General features: G+C 40.0%; 1 gene segment (V, D, J or C); it reads right to left on the bottom strand.

The window, feature by feature from the left end:
* Positions 1-1,463: 1,463 nt before the first annotated feature.
* LOC123386311 lies at positions 1,464-3,989 on the bottom strand. The segment is given in 2 exon segments: positions 1,464-3,559; positions 3,645-3,989. Coding segments are annotated over 2 exon segments (360 nt in total).
* Between the last annotated feature and the right edge of the window lie 13,816 nt (positions 3,990-17,805).

Here is a 17,805-nt window from a genome sequence, read left to right on the forward strand (position 1 = left end):
GTTGGTATATAGTTTTTCATAATATTCTCTTATAATTGATTGTATTTCTGGTGTTGGTTGTGATCTGTCCCATGAAATTCATGATTTTGTCTCTTTGGGTCCTTTTTCTTTTCTGTTTGAATAATCTGGTCCAGGAACTTCAATCTTATTCATTCTTTCAGAAAGCAGCCTAAAAGTTTTGTTGATCTGTTCTACTGTTTTTGTTTCTTTCTGTGCCATTTATAGGTACTCTATGATTGTTTACCCTCCTCGTCTGACTTTAGGCTTCCTTTGCTCTTCCTTTTCTAGCTTCTTTAGGTGTAAAGTGGTTGTGTGTTTAAAATTTTATTTTTATTGTGTTAGGCCTGTACTGCTATATACTTCCATCCTAAATCTGCTTTTGCTGCATCTCACAGGATTTGGACCGTCAACGCTAACATTTTCATTTGCTTCCATGTATTTTTATTTCTTTTTTAGTTTCCTGGTTAACCGCTTTATTCTTCAGTACGATGGTCTTTTACTCCAACTATTAGTGGTGTTTCCAAATTTTTCCCTGTGGTTGAGTCCAAGTTTCATAGTGTTCTGATCTGAAACTATGCATGCCATAGTCTCAATCTTTGTACTTGTAGGGGCTGATTTATGACCCAGTGTGTGATCTATTCTGGCGAGTGTTCCATGTGCACTCGACAAGAATGTATTCTGCTGCTTTAAGATGGAATGTTTTGAATATATCTGTTAAGTCCATCTGGATGTATGTCATTCAAAGCCATTGTTTCCTTCTTGATTTTCTTCTTACACGATCTGTTCAGTGTTGTAAGTGGGGTGTCCCCTACTTACAAGTGAAAGTCCCCTACTACTAGTGTATTATTATCAATGAGGTTTTTTTTATGTCATTAATTGCTTTACATATTTCCGTGCCCCAATTTGTGGTCATAAATATTTACAGTTGTTAGTGCTTTTTGTTGGATAGACCATTTTATGATATAATGCCCGTCTTCATCTCTTTTTGCAGTCTTTGTATTTTAAATCTAGGTTGCCTGATATAAATATGGTACTACAGCTTTCTTTTTATGTCCAGTAGCATGATAAATTGTTCTGCAACCCCTCACTTTCAATCAACAGGTATCTCTAGGTCTCAAAGGAGTCTTTTACAGGCAGAATATACATGGATCTTGTTTTTTTTAATTCATTCTGATACCCTGTGTCTTTTGAGTGGACTTTTTAGTTCATTTACATTCACAGTGATTACTGAAAGATATGATATTAGTGTAATTGTGTTATCACAATGTTTCTGTAAAGTAATTTTTTTTCTGGAGATTTTCTCTGTTCCTTTCTAGTGTTTGTTGCTTTTGGTCTTCCTTTCGCACTCAAAGAGTCCCCTTTAGTATTTCTTGCAGGGTTGGATTACGGCTCACAGGCTCCTTTAGATTTTGTTTGTCTGGGAAGCTCTTTATCTCTCTTTCTTCTCAATGACAAACTTCCTGGATAAAGTATTCTTGCCTGCCTATTTTTTTCCCATTCAGCACATTGAATGTATGATGACACTCCCTTCTCTCTTGGTAAGTTTCTGTGAAGGGAACTAACCTTATTTGCCTTCCCTTCTTAGGGACTTCTTTTCTCTTGCTGCTTTTAGGATTTTTCCTTTATCTCTATATTATGTCAATTTTCTATGATTTATCTTGGTAATGGCCTGCTTTTGTTGATTTTGATAGGAGTTCTCTGTGCCTTCTGGATTTGGATGTTCATTTCCTTCCTTGGGTTAGGGCAACTTTCAGCTACAATTTGCACAAATAAACCTTCTGTCCCTTTTTCCCTCTCTTCTTTTGGGACTCCTATGAAAGGAATTTTACTACACTGTACAGAGTGGCTGAGTTCTCTAAGTCTACATCCACAACCCAAGAAGTTAGTTTACCCTCTCTTTTCTGATTCCTTATTTTCCATAATTTTATCTTCTATATCACTTAGTCATTCCTCTGCTGCTTCCACCCATTATTATGTGCAGTAAGCATCATGTCTCTTTCATAGCATTTTTAAATTTCACCGTTGACCAGTTTTTATGTCTTTTATCTCTGTGGTATGCATATCCTTGATGTCTTCTATGCTGTTCTCAAGCCCATCCATTATCCTTACTATTGTTGTTTTAAGTTCTGTTTTAGGCCTATTCCTTATATCTGTTTTGATTAGATCCCTGGATATGATCCTTTCTTGTTCTCTCTTTGGGGATGGATTCCTCCATATTCTCATATTGTCTAGGTCTCTGTCTTCTTCTGTGTTTTAGAAAACCTGTTATGTTTTCAGCTTCTGAGAGTAATGGCTACATTAAGAAGAGTTCATATGCTGTGCGGAGACTGGCGCTTCAGGAAGGGTTTGTGGTGAGTGCTGTGTGCACTGTGTTCTTGCGTTTGGTGTCTTGGGAAGTGGGCATAACCCAATCCGTTAAGGTTATGAATAGAATAAAAATAAAAGTGAAGCAAATTCTCTCATTTTTACTTCTTGTGTGCCTGCTTGAGCTGTAACATTGACTTCCTCTTGCCCTTGGAGTGAAAGTTAAACCATCAGGTCCCCCGTTCTCAGACTTGACACTAGTTTGGAATCAGATGAGAATTACACCACTGACTTTACTGGGTATCCAGCATGTGATAGTATATCATGGGACTTCTCAGCCTATTTATTCATGTAAGCCAATGTGCTATGTGTTCTGTCCCTCAGGATTATCCTAATACATGTAGATGCTTTTTCTCTTGTAGTTTCAAGTATTTGAAGAAAACTGTAACACATATAAAGTTCTGGTAAGCAAAGTGACATCAATGAGGTGTCATGGTGTTTGACTGGGACAAGAGCAGGGTGAGGATAACGAGGAGCTATGGGGTCCTGTGGCCCTAGATGCAAAGTGAGCGCTCCTGGGACTCCTGGAAATGTTCAGTTGATGTGCATCAGGATACGTGTAAACCATTGATATTTAGTACAAGGGTAAGCAATTGTAGGAGACTCTATCTCTTGTTCATGTAATTATAGTTTTCCTGGTAAAACAAACTTTGTAAACCAGACCCAAGTAGGTAAGCACAGAATCATGTGTCCAGAGAGGCTTCCTGGGGGAAACTGCTGTATGGAGAGGAAGCCCCAGGCCATGGCACAAAACCTTCCAGCAACCCGTACCTGCATCTGCTCCTGGGAACACAAACAGAATGGTGCATAGTGTGCACCCCCTGGTGGTCCTGATCTTCTTCCACAGGGCGGTTTGTGACTGGGCTCACACTGACAACCCCTCACTGTGTCCTTGCACAATAATACACGGCCATGTCTGTAGACCTCAGACTGCTCAGCTCCATGTAGGCTGTGTTTGTGGATGTGTCTGCTGTCAGGGTGAGTCTGCCCTGGAACTTCTGTGCATAGCTTGTAGAACCATCTTCAGGGTCAATGCTTCCCATCCACTCAAACCCTTGTGCAGGAGCCTGTCGCACCCAGTACATATAGTAATCAGTGAAGCTGTATCCAGATGCTTTGCAGAAGATCTTCACTGATGCCTCAGGCTTCCTCACTTCAGCCCCAGACTGCACCAGCAAAACCTGGGAGTGCACACCTGTAGAGAGAGGACAAGAGTGGATGAAATCAATGTTGACTGGTCCTGGTCCTCTCCTGTGTCCAGGGACTTGGGTGACCCTTACCTGTAGCCACTGCCCCCAGGTAGAGGATTCTCCAGCTCCAGTCCATTGTGAGGGGATGTGTCTCAGGGTCTCCGATAGAGGATGGCGTTTTCCGGTGATGCTCTCAGGGCACAGACACACCCATACTTAACCTGGTGCTCTTAGGACTATTTGCATAGTCATGAGACAGAGTATTTCATACACAGGACCAGAACCATCTGGAGACGGTCCCAGAGACCGTGTACATTGGGACTCAGAGAGCACCAGTCTAATCCTTGTTTGAGGGCATGGGTCCTTGGCCAGGTTCCTGAACTGTGTGCAGACTGAGCTCCTGCCACTGAGTGATAAGACCTTACAGAAAATTCTCCCCATTGTGGACCAGTGTTGAATGAGGCAGAGGCCACCCGAACCTGTTGTTGGCTCTGATATCCGATCGTCTTATTCCTGGATAAGCGTGACTCCAAACTGCTGCACAAAATAGGGTAATAAATGCATCCTGGTTTCCATCTCTTAGATGAAGATATCTAAAAGCCCTGGACTAGCAGCGTCTTCAAGTGTCTTCTCACTGCCTGAGTTCATTAAATGCTCTGATGGAACAGGATATTTAAACACCCTTTAGCATCCCTCATCTACTGATATTTTAGATTGCTTTCAGGAAAAGGAAACACTGGCTTCTGACAGGAAAGCCTTCCTCACCCCTTGTGCACTTACTCACCTGGGGTAGGAGCCTGGTGCTGGGTAGTACTGAAAGGCCCTGCCGTCTAGGCCCGGCCCTGCAGGGAGGTTCCTGTCAAGACTCACAGGACATTTATCCCAGTGTCTCTACTCCAGCATTACATGGTGGAGGGGAGCAGAATATGCCACCCCAAATATGCCACTGGAATGAAACATGCTTGAGAAACAGCCAGTGCAGAGACGCACTGACCATCCTTTGTTCCCTGAACAGAATATAAATCTCCTATGTGAAATACACCCTTTTTGTACCAGAAGGGGAGAACTGTCCTTAGCACCAGAAAAAGGAATTTAGGCCCCAGAATGCTGTGCAGAGAAACCTTAGTTCTTCACTATTGTAGTAACACTAAGCACATTAAAGCTCTCAGTTTTTCCCCATTGAGGATGATATTAGTGTTGGGTCATTCATATATGGCTTTTATGATCTCGAGGTATGCTCCTTCTATCCCTACTTTCTTGAGGGTTTTAATCAAGAAAGGATGCCGTATTTTGTCGAATGCTTTCTCTGCATCTATGGAGAGGATCATATGGTTCTTGTCCTTTCTTTTATTGATGTGATGAATCACGTTAATTGTTATGCAGATATATAACCAGCCCTGCATCCCAGGTATAAATCCCACTTGGTCTTGGTGTATAATTTTTTTAGTGTATTGTAGGATCCGGTAGGCTAATATCTTGTTGAGGATTTTTGCATCCATGTTCATCAGGGAAATTGGTCTATAGTTCTCCTTTTTAGTGTGGTCTCTGTCTGCTTTTGGAATCAAGGTAATTCTGGCTTCAGAAAGAGTCTGGAAGTTTTCCTTCCGTTTCTATATTTTGGAACAGCTTCAAGAGCAGAGGTGTTAACTCTTCCTTAAATGTTTGGTAGAATCCCCTGGAAAGCCATCTGGCCCTGGACTCTTGTTTTTGACAGATTCTTGACTACTAATACTATTTCCTTACTGGTTATGGGTCTGTTCAAATTTTTATAGTTCTTCCTGTTTCAGTTTGGTAGTGTGTATGTTTCTAGGAATTTGCCCATTTCTTCCAGATTACCCATTTTATTGGCATATAATTGCTCATAATATTCTCTTACTATTGTTTTTATTTCTGTTGTGTTGGTTGTGATCTGTCATTTTTGATTTTACTTATTTGCATCCTTTCCTTTTTCTTTTTGATCAAACTGGCTAGTGGTTTATCAATTTTGTTCATTCTTTCAAAGAACCTGCTTCCGGTTTCATTGATTTGGTCTACTGTTTTTTTGATTTCGATAGCATTAATTTCTTTTGTAATCTTTATTATTTCCTGTCTTCTGCTGGTTTTGGGTTCTATTTGCTGTTCTTTTTCCAGCTCCTTAAGGTGTAAGGTTAGGTTGTGTATCTGAGATCTTTCTTCCTTCTTTAGAAATGCCTGGAATGCTATATACTTTCATCTTATGACCACCTTTGCTGCGTCCCAGAGGTTTTGGGTTGTGGTGTTATCATTTTAATCGACTTCCATATACTTTTTAATTTCCTCTTAACTGCTTGCTTAGCCCATTCATTCTTTAGTAGGATGTTCTTTAGTCTCCAGGTATTTTTTAACTTTCCAAATTTTTTCTTGTGGTTGATTTCGAGTTTCATAGCATTGTGATCTGAAAATATGCACAGTATGATCTCGATCTTTTTGTACTTTTTGTACTTTTTACTTACTTAGGGCTGATTTGTGTCCCAGTATATGGTCTATTCTGGAGAACATTCCATGTGCACTGGAGAAGAATGCATATTCTGCTGCTTTAGGATGAAATGTTCTGAATATATCTGTTGAGGCCATCTGGTCCAGTGTGTCATTCAAAGCCATTCTTTCCTTGTCGATTTTTTGTTGAGATGATCTGTCCATTGCTGTGAGTGGGGTGTTGAAGTCTCCTAATATTATGGTATTACTATCGGTGAGTTTCTTTATGTTTGTGATTAATTGATTTATATATTTGTGTGCTCTCCCATTTGGCGCATAAATGTTTACGATTATTAGGTCTTCTTCATCTATAGACCCCTTGATCATGATATAATGCCCTTTTGCATCTTTTGATACAGTATTTTTAAGTCTAGATTGTCTGATATAAGTATGGCTACTCGGGCTTTCTTTTGTTGACCATTAGCATGATAGATGCTTCTGCATCCCTTTATGTTCAATCTGAAGGTGTCTTTAGGTCTAAAGTGGGTCTCTTGTGAACAGCATATAGATGGATCTTGTTTTCTTATCCATTCCATTACCCTATGTCTTTTGATTGGGGCATTGAGTCCACTGAGGTTTAGAGTGAGTATTGAAAGATATGAGTTTATTGCCATGATGATGCTTGTAGAGCTGGAGTTTCTGATGGTGTTCTCTGGTCCTTTCTAATCTTTCTTGCTTTTGATACACACACACACACACACATTATAAATATATAAATATATAAATATATAAATATATAAATATATGAATATATAAATATATATATATATATAAATATATATATATATATATATATATTTTTCATCTTTTGTCCCCTCAGAGAGTCCCCCTTAAATTTGTAGGGCTGGTTTAGTGGTCAAATCTCTTTTAATTTTTGTTTGTCTGGGAAACTTTTATCTCTCCTTCTATTTTGAATGACAGCCTTCTTGGATGAAGAATTCTTGTCTGCATACTTTTCTGATTCAGCACACTGAATAGACTCCACCACTCCTTTCTGGCCTGCCAAGATTCTGTGGATAGGTCTGCTGCAAACCTGATCTGTCTTCCCTTGTATGTTAGGGACTTTTTTTCCTTGCTGCTTTCATGATTCTCTCCTTGCCTGAGTATTTTGTGAATTTGACTATGGTATGCCTTGTTGCTGGCCAGTTTTTGTTGAATCTAATGGGGGTCCTCTGTACTTCCTGGATTTTGATGTCTGTGTCTTTCCCCAGGTTAGGGAGTTTTCTGCTATGATCGGCTCACATAACCCTTCTACCCCTATTACTCTCTCTTCCTCTTCTGGGAACCCTATGATTCTGATGTTCCTTTTTAATGAGTCGCTGATTTCTCTAATTCTTAAATCATGCTCTTTTGCCTTAATCTCCCTCTTTTTTTCTGCTTCATTATTTTCTATAAGTTTGTCCTCTATATCGCTGATTCTCTGGTCTGCCTCATCCATCCTTTCCACAGCTGCATCCATCTGTGATTGCAGTTCAGGTATAGCATTCTTAATTTCATTCTGGCTATTTTTTTTTTTACTTCTCTTATCTATTCAGAAAGGGATTCTAATCTATTTTTGACTCCAGCTAGTATTCTTATTATCATGATTCTAAATTCTGGTTCAGACATCTTGCTTGTACCTGTGTTGGTTAAATTCCTGGCTGTCGTTTCTTCATGGTCTTTCTTTTGGGGTGAATTCCTTTGTTTTGTCATTTTGAAGAGAGAAAAGGAATTAATGAAGTAGAAATATTGAAATAAAACAAACAAAATTTCAAAAATTAAAAATTAAACACACACACACACACACACACACACACACACACACACAAATCTAATAGTTAATGCTAGATCCCAGGTGTGTTTTGTTTAGGTGTTGAAAGTGGTTTGACAGATTAGGGAAAAAAAAGGGGGCAAAGTAAATCATTTGAGAATTTGAAAAAATGCATACACTGATGTAGAGTAAAATGGGTAGATGGGAGTAAAATAGAATTTGAAAATAGTATAGACAAAAGTAAAGTATATAGTAGAAAAAATTAAATAAAAATATTTTTAATAAAAATTATGAATTTTTTCTGTATTTAAGAAAAAAGTAATGAAAAAGAGAATAAAGATAAAGAAAAGAAAAAAAGAAATCATTTGATAATTTGAAAAAGTGAATATACTGTAGTAGACTAAAGTAAAATGATGGAAATAAAATGGAATTTGAAAAAATTTACGTAAAACTAAAAAAACATAGTAATGACAATTAAATAAGATTATTTTGTAAATATGAAATTTATTGTCAAATAGGTTTCTATACAACACCCAATGCTCATCCCAACAGGTGCCCTCCTCAATACCCATCACCCACCCTCCCCTCCCTCCCACCCCCATCTACCCTCAGTTTATTCAGTTTTTAAGAGTCTGTGATGGTTTGACTCCCTCCCTCTCTAACTTTTTTTTCTTCCCCTTCCCCAAGGTCTTCTGTCAAGTTTCTCAGGATCCAAATAAGAGTGAAAACATACGGTATCTGTCTTTCTCCATATGACTAATTTCACTTAGCACAACACTCTCCAGATCCATCCATGTTGCTACAAAAGGCCACATTTCATTCTTTCTGAATGTCAGGTAGTATTCCATTTTGAATAGATACCGCAATTTCTTTATCTATTCATTAGTTGATGGACATTTAGACTCTTTCCATAATTTGGCTATTGTTGAAAGTGCTGCTATAAACATTGGGGTACAAGTGCCCCTATGAATCAGCACTCCTTTATCCTTTGGGTAAATTCCTAGCAGTGCTATTGCTGGGTCATAGGGTAGACCTATTTTTAATTTTTTAGGAACATCCACACTATTTTCCAGAATGGCTGCACCAGTTTGCATTCCCACCAACAGTGCAAGAGGGCTCCCGTTTCTCCACATCCTCTCCAGCATGTATAGTCTCCTGATTTGTTCATTTTAGCCACTCTGACTGGCATGAGGTGGTATCTCAGTGTGGTTTTCATTTGTATTTCCCTGATGAGGCGCGACGTTGAGCATCTTCTCATGTGCCTGTTGGCCATCTGGATGTCTTCTTTAGAGAAGTGTCTATTCGTGTCTTCTGCCCCTTTCTTCACTGGATTATTTGTTTATCAGGTGTGGAGTTTGATGAGTTCTTTATAGATTTTGGATACTAGCCCTTTGTCTGATATGTCATTTGCAAATATCTTTTCCCATTCCATTGGCTGCCTTTTAATTTGGCTGATTGTTTCCTTTGCAGTGCAGCTTTTTATCTTCATGAAGTCCCAATAGTTCATTTTTGTGCTTAATTCCCTTGCCTCTGGAGATGTGTCAAGTAAGAATTTGCTGTGGCTGAGGTCAGAGAGGTTTTTTCCTGCTCTCTCCTCTAGGGTTTTGATGGTTTCCTGTCTCATATTCAGGTCCTGTGTCTGTTTTGAGTTTATATTTGTGAATGGTGTAAGAAAGTGGTCTAGATTAATTCTTCTGCATGTTGCTGTCCAGTTCCTCCAGCACCATTTGTTAAAGAGACTGTCTTTTTTCCATTGGATATTCTTTCCTGCTTTGTCAATGATTAGTTGGCCATACATTTGTGGCTCCAATTCTGGAGTCTCTATTCTATTCCATTGGTCTATGTGTCTGTTTTTGTGCCAATACCATGCTGTCTTGATGATGACAGCTTTGTAGTAGAGGCTAAAGTCTGGGATTGTGATGCCTCCCACTTGGGTCTTCTTCTTCAATATTTGGCTACTCTGGGTCTTTTGTGGTTCCATACAAGTTTGAGGATTGCTTGCTCTAGCTTCGAGAAGAATGCTGATGCAATTTCGATTGGGATTGCAATTTTGATTGTGTAGATTGATTTGGGTAGTATTGATATTTTAACAATATTTATTCTTCCAATCCATGAGCATGGAATGTTTCTCCATTTCTTTGCATCTTCTTCAGTTTCCTTCATAAGCTTTCTATAGTTTTCAGCATACAGATCTTTTACATCTTTGGTTAGGTTTATTCTTAGGTATTTTATGAATCTTGGTGCAATTGTGAATGGGATCAGTTTCTTCATTGGTCTTTCTGTTGCTTCATTTTTAGTGTATAAGAATGCAACTGATTTCTGTACATTGCTTTTGTATCTTGCGACTTTTCTGATTTCATGTATCAGTTCTAGCAGACTTTTGGTGGAGTCTATTGGGTTTTCCATGTGTAGTATCATGTCATCTGCAATAAGTGAAAGCTGACTTCATCTTTGCCAATTTTGATACCTTTGATTTCCTTTTGTTGTCTGATTGCTGATGCTAGCACTTGCAACACTATGTGAAACAACAGCAGTGAAATATCTCATTTTTTCCCCATTTAGGATGATATTAGCTGTGGGCTTTTCATAAATGGCTTTTATCATGTTCAAGTGTGTTCCTTCTATCCCGAGTGTCTTGATGGTTTTTACTGAAAAAGGGTGCTGAATTTTGTCAAATGCTTTCTCTGCATCGATTGACAAGATCATATGGTTCTTATCTTTCCTTTTATTAATGTGATGTATCATGTTGATTGATTTGCGAATGTTGAACCAGGCCTGCAGCCCAGGAATGAATCCCGTTGATCATGGTGAATACTTCTTTTTATATGCTGTTGAATTTGATTTGTTAGTATCTTATTGAGGATATTTTCATCCATATTCATCAGGGATATTGGGCTGTAGTTGTGTTTGTTGCTGAGTCTCTGTCTGGTTTAGGAATTGAAGTAATGCTGGCTTCATAGAATGAGTCTGGAAGTTTTCCTTCCCTTTCTATATTTTTGGAACAGCTTGAGAACTAGAGGTATTACCTCTGCTTTAAATGTCTGGTAGAATTCCCCAGGGAATCCTGGTCCTGGACTCTTGTTTGTTGGGAGATTTTTAATGACTGATTCAATTTATTTACTGGTTATGGGTCTGTTCAAATTTTCTATTTCTTCCTGTTTGAGTTTTGGAAGTGCATGGGTGCTTAGGAATTTTTCCATTTCTTCCAAGTTGTCCAGTTTGTTGGCATATAATTTTTCATAGTATTCCCTGATAATTGCTTGTATTTCTAAAAGTTTGGTTGTAATAATTCCATTTTCATTCATGATTTTATCTATTTGGGTCATCTCCCTTTTCTTTTTGAGAAGCCTGGCTAGAGGTTTATCAATTTTGTTTATTTTTTCAAAAAACCAACCCTTGGTTTCATTGATCTGCTCTTCAGTTTTTTTTTTTACTTCTTTTTTTTATATGAAATTTATTGACAAATTGGTTTCCATACAACACCCAGTGCTCATCCCAAAAGGTGCCCTCCTCAATACCCATCACCCACCCTCTCCTCCCTCCCACCCCCCATCAACCCCCAGTTTTTTCTCAGTTTTTAACAGTCTTTTATGCTTTGGCTCTCTCCCACTCTAACCTCTTTTTTTTTTTCCTTCCCCTCCCCCATGGGTTCCTGTTAAGTTTCTCAGGATCCACATAAGAGTGAGACCATATGGTATCTGTCTTTCTCTGTATGGCTTATTTCACTTAGCATCACACTCTCCAGTTCCATCCACGTTGCTACAAAAGGTCATATTTCATTTTTTCTCATTGCCACGTAATATTCCATTGCGTATATAAACCACAATTTCTTTATCCATTCATCAGTTGATGGACATTTAGGCTCTTTCCATGATTTGGCTATTGTTGAGTGTGCTGCTATGAACATTGGGGTACAAGTGGCCCAACAGGCACATGAAAAGATGTTCAGCGTCGCTCCTTATCAGGGAAATACAAATCAAAACCACACTCAGGTATCACCTCACGCCAGTCAGAGTGGCCAAAATGCTCTTCGGTTTTTTAGATTCTATATTGTTTATTTCCACTCTGATCTTTATTATTTCTCTTCTTCTGCTGGGTTTAGGGTGTCTTTGCTGTTCTGCTTCTATTTCCTTTATGTGTGCTATTAGATTTTGTATTTGGGATTTTTCTTGTTTCTTGAGATAGGCTTGGATTACAATGTATTTTCCTCTCAAGACTGCCTTTGCTGCATCCCAAAGCATTTGGATTGTTGTATTTTCTTTTTTTTTAATGTTTATTTATTTTTGAGAGAGACAGAGCAGAATGTGAGTGGGTTAGGGGCAGAGAGAGAGGGAGGCACAGAATCTAAAGCAGGCTCCAGACTCTGAGCTGTCAGCACAGACCCGGACGTGGGGCTCAGACTCACAAGCTGGGAAATTGTGACCTGAGCCGAAGTTGGAATCTCAACTGACTGAGCTACCTAGGACCCCCTGGAGTGTTGTATTTTCATTTGTTTCCATATATTTTTTAATTTCTTCTCTAGTTGCCTGGGTGACCCATTCATTCTGTAGTAGGGTGTTCTTTAACCTCCATGCTTTTGGAAGTGTTCCAGACTTTTTCCTGTGGTTGATTTCAAGTTTCATAGCATTTTGGTCTGAAACTGTGCATGGTATGATCTGAGTTCTTTTGTACTTATGAAGGGCTGTTTTGTGACCCAGTATGTGATCTATCTTGGAGAATGTTCCATGTGCACTCGAGAAGAAAGTATATTCTGTTGCTTTGGGATGCAGAGTTCTAAATATATCTGTTAAGTCCATCTGATCCAATGTATCATTCTGGGCCCTTGTTTCTTTATTGATCCTGTGTCTAGATGATCTATCCATTGTTGTATGTGGGGTGTTAAAGTCCCCTGCAATGATCACATTCTTATCAATAAGGTTGCTTATGTTTGTAATTATTTTATATATTCGGATGCTACCATATTCGGTGCATAGACATTTATAATTGTTAGCTTTTCCTGATGGATAGACCCTGTAATTATTATATAATGCCCTTGTTCACCTCTTGTTGCAGCCTTTAATTTAAAGTCTAGTTTGTCTGATACATGTATGGCTACTCCAGCTTTCTTTTGACTTCCAGTAGCATGATAGCTATCCATCCCCTCAATTTCAATCTGAAGGTGTCCTCAGGTCTAAAATGAGTCTCTTGTAGACAGCAAATAGATGGGTCTTATTTTTTTATCCATTCTGATACCCTATGTCTTTTGGTTGGAGCATTTAGTCCATTTACATTCAGTCTTATCGAAAGTTATGGGTTTAGAGTCATTGTGATATCTGTAGGTTTCATGCTTGTAGTGATGTCTCTGATACTTTGTGGTCCTTGCAACATTTCACTTACAGAATCCCCCCTAGGAACTCTTGTAGGGCTGGTTTAGTGGTGATGAATTCCTTCCATTTTTGTTTGTTTGGGAAGACCTTTATGTTTCCTATTCTGAATGATGGACTTGCTGGATAAAGGATTCTTGGTTGCATTTCTGGTCCTCACATTGAAGATTTCCTGCCATTCCTCTCTGGCCTGCCTAGTTTCAGTAGATAGGTCTGCAACTACTCTTATGGATCTCACTTTGTAAGTTAGAGCATGTTTATCTCTAGCTGCTTTCAGAATTTTCTCTTTATCCTTGTATTTTGCCAGTGTCATTATGATATACCGTGCAGAAGATTGATTCAAGTTACATCTGAAGGGAGTTCTCTGTGCCTCTTGGATTTCAATGCCTTTTTCCTTCCCCAGATCAGGGAAGTTCTCAGCTATGATTTGTTCATAGCTTTCTCTCTCTCTTCCTCTTCTGGAATTCCTATGGTACAGATATTGTTCCATTTGATTGCATCACTTAGTTCTCTAATTCTCCCCTCATACTCCTGGATTTTTTTTATCTCTTTTTCTCAGCTTCCTCTTTTTCCATAATTTTATCCTCTAATTCACCTATTCTCTCCCCTGCCTCTTCAGTCCATGCTACGGCCACCTCCATTTTATTTTGCACCTCATTTATAGTATTTTTTAGCTCCTCATGACTATTTCTTAGTCCCTTGATCTCTGTAGTAGTAGATTCTCTGCTTTCTTCTGTGCTTTTTTCAAGCCCAGTGATTACTTTTATGACTATTATTCTAAATTCTTGTTGTGTTATAGTGCTTAAATGTTTTTGATCAATTCGTTAGGTGTCACTACTTCCTGGAGTTTCTTTTGAGGCGAGTTCTTCCGTTTCGTCATTTTTGGTAGTCCCTGTGGTGGCTCCAAACTGCAGGGCACTTCCCCTGTGCTGTCTGGTGTAACTTATGTTGGTGGGCAGGGCTGCAGGCAGACCCAATGTCTGCCCCCAGCCCACCGCTGGGGCCACAGTCACACTGGTGTGTACCTTATCTTACCCTCTCCCAGGGGCAAGATTCACTGTGGAGTGGTGTGGCCCCTGTCTGTGCTGCTTGCACACTTCCAGGCTTGGGGTGCTGCTTCCATTGGATCTGGTATATTAAGCAGGGTGGATCCGCAAGGTGCACAGTGGCGGGAGGGGTAGGCTTAGCTTGCTTTGCCATCAGTGGTCCCCTGTGGTAGGGGCCCTGAAGCACCAGGAGGGAGGCAGACCCGTCGGAGGGATGGATCCACAGAAGCACAGTGTTGGTTGTTTGCGTGATGCAAGCAAGTTTGGTGACAGGAACTGGTTCCCTTTGGGGTTTCGGCTGGGGGATGGGAGAGGGAGATGGCGCTGGCCACTGCGTTTGTGCCTGCCGAGCTGAGCTCTGTCTTCCGGGACTCATCAACTCTGCCTCCAGGTGTCCTCTTACTCTCCCCACTCTCTGAGAGCAGAGCTGTTGACTTTTAGCATCCCAGATGTTAAGCCCCGCTGGCTGTCAGAACTCACAGAGTTCGGCCCCTCCGCTTTTGCAAGCCAGATTTTGGGGGCTGTGCCTTCCCGGGAAGTCTCCCCCTCCACCACCCTGCCTCCCTCCCTCATGTCCGTATAGCATGCACTGCCTCTCTGCCCTTCTTACCCTCTTCCATAGGCCTCTTGTGTGTGCTGGCTCCGGAGAGTCCATTCTGCTAGTCTTCTGGAAGTTGTCTGGGTTATTTAGGCAGATGTGGGTGGAATCTAAGCGATCAGCATGATAAGGTGTTCTCCTAAGCTGCCATCTTCCCCTCTCTCCCCAAATAGGAATATTTTTTAATAGAAATTGAAAGTAAAAATGAAGTTTTGTCTCTAGCCAGCGAGACAGCCAGCTAGGACAGCCAGCGAGGCATCTGAATGCCCTTGCTGTGGTTCAACTCCTTCTTGGGAAATACCACCTCAGAGGAGATGTAGCACCATGAGGGACGATCTTGAGAACCTTGGACAGGAGCCAGCACTGCCCAGAATGCAAACAACAAGAGGGACATATTTAGGGTGACCTGGCCCTCTGCTAGCCTCATGCCTCTGCTCAGGGACATCTGCCAGTGACAATGGATAAATGGAGGATCCTGAGCAAAGCCAGATCTAGACCATCTGACAGAACAGAGGGCTGTGCTGGGCAGTCAGCACCTTACACCTGGGGGCCACCTATGGGGTTAGGTAACAGTCACTAACAGTCACAGGGTGTGGCATTGGGTGACCCTGCACATCAGATTAGCTGGGGCACATGTGGCAGAGGCAGGCGGGCCCTGTCCAAGCATGCTCACATGGACATAGTAGGGACTTGGACCCAGAGACATGGCTCTATTCAACACATTCCATCTTTCCTGTAGCTACTTGAATACAGAATATACGATTTTAACACCCTGAACTTCTCTACCACTTCCATGTCCTGTGGTACTGCTGGTTCACTTTCTATGGATGACTACTTTTCCTCATTATGGAGACCACTGCTTCCTACTTCCTTGGGATGTGGAGGTAGACGTCAATTTTGCCTTTGTACGTGTTGAAAAAACATTGCTTTGTAATTTTACATGTCTTATTCTGGTTGGCTATTAGTTTGGAAGTCATTTGATCCTTTTGGTTGTTACTTTGAAGCTTCCTCTGAGTTTACTGAGGAAACATTTCCCAGTATTCTGTGTCATGATTGGTGAAGTACAAGGTTGTATTTTAGTATTTTCTTATTCCAGCTGGGGAGAAGTGAAACTACTGCTGACCACTTGTGAGCCCTAGGATTTTTTTTCCCTCTAATCCTTTATTGTGATTCTTTCCTGGCTTCTGGAAGTCTCCTGCTATGCTACTTCCAGGAGACTGGGGTTCCCTCCTCAGCTGGAGACACAAAGGGGCTGTCTGCTAGTGCCCAACTTGAGAGGAAGAGTGAATGTCCCCACTAGTTTTAAAATGCCCGCCTTCCTTTTACACAAAAACCAGATAGGGATACCATAACACACCTAAAAACTACATGGGCAAAAATCTCCTTGACCTTGGCCTTGGAAATGATGTTTCGGATATGACTCCAAATGCACAGTCAACGAAGACAAAAATCAGTGAGTGAGAACACATCAAACTAAAAATCTTCTGCTTAGGAAAAGAAACATTCACCAAAGGAAAAGACATTTTACAGGGATGGAAAAAAATTGTAAAACATGTGATATGAGGTTCATATCCAAAATTTAAAAAAAGCTCATTTTGCTGAATAGTATAACAAGCAACCCAATTTAAAAAAAATGGGGGAGTAGAGGACTTGAAAGGACATGTTTCCAAAGTCCATGTACAAACGTCCAGCAAGTGCATTAAAAGGTGCTCAACATCACTCATCACCAGAGACATGCAAATCAAAGCCACAATCCCTTAACACTTCACACCTGTTATTATGGCTGTTACCATCAGACAAGAGATAACAAATGCTTGTGAGCATGTGGAAATAAGCAAACCTGGTACACTGTCCCTAGGAATGTAAACTGGTGAGGTTACTACTGAAAGCAGTATGGAGAATTCTCAAAAAATTAGAAACAAAAGTATGGTTGTGCCCAGCGATCCCATTTCTGAGTGATATATACAGGGGATGAAGTCACTACATCAGAGATATGTGCACCCCATGTTCATTGCAGTATTATTCTCCATAGCTGAGACACTGAAAAGACCTAACTGCTCATCAAGGGATTAATAGATAAAGAAGATGTGAGATTAGATAGATAGATGGATGGATACAGAGATAGATAGATACATAGATAGATAGATAGATGATAGATTTCATCCATATAAAAGTTAATCGTGCCATTTGTGACTACATGGATGAAGCTTGAAGACATTATGCTAAGTTAAATTAGTCAGACAGAGAAAGACACATTCTGTATGATCACACTTACATGTGGAGTCTAGAAACATCAAATTCACAGAAACAGAGTGTGCAATGGTGGGTTCCAGGGACTGAGGGGCAGGGAAAATGGGGGGGGGCATTGCTAAGTGTGTCCAAACTTCCAGTTAGAAGATAGACAAAAAGCTTCCATGGGTCTAATGTATAGTAAGATGACAATAATTAATATACATATTATATATTGAAAATTGCTTTATGTTTACCATAATTTAGCGGAAGAATGTATTGACTAACTTCAACTTGGTAAACATTTCGCATTATATACATGTATCAAGGCATCACATTGTACACCTTAAACGTACATAATGTTATATGTTGATTATATCTCAATAAATCTGGGGCCAAAAAAAAAAGGTATTCCTAGAAGACATTCCTATACACATTTGGCTAGTAATAATTTAACTATGCATGGACATGACTGCAAATTATACAATATGTGATATTAACCCTAAGATGTTTATGCACAGAGAAGATTTCATACAAGTGTGCATGTGCCTGTGTTGGTGGGAATAATTTCATGTGATTCTGTACACTCATAGAAACAATAGCCATAACAACAAGTGTTAGGACACTGGTGCTAAGTAGAGATCATGGCATTTTTGAAGAAAATTAAAGGCATTATGGCCAGGGGATAGATCATGAGCAATTTGGGATGTAAAAACAAAACAAAACAAAACAAAACAACAAAACAACAAAACAAGAGCGGTGAACACTTTTC

This window comes from Felis catus, chromosome B3, assembly GCF_018350175.1.
Source record: "Felis catus isolate Fca126 chromosome B3, F.catus_Fca126_mat1.0, whole genome shotgun sequence".
In the NCBI taxonomy this organism is placed as follows: Eukaryota; Metazoa; Chordata; class Mammalia; order Carnivora; family Felidae; genus Felis; species Felis catus.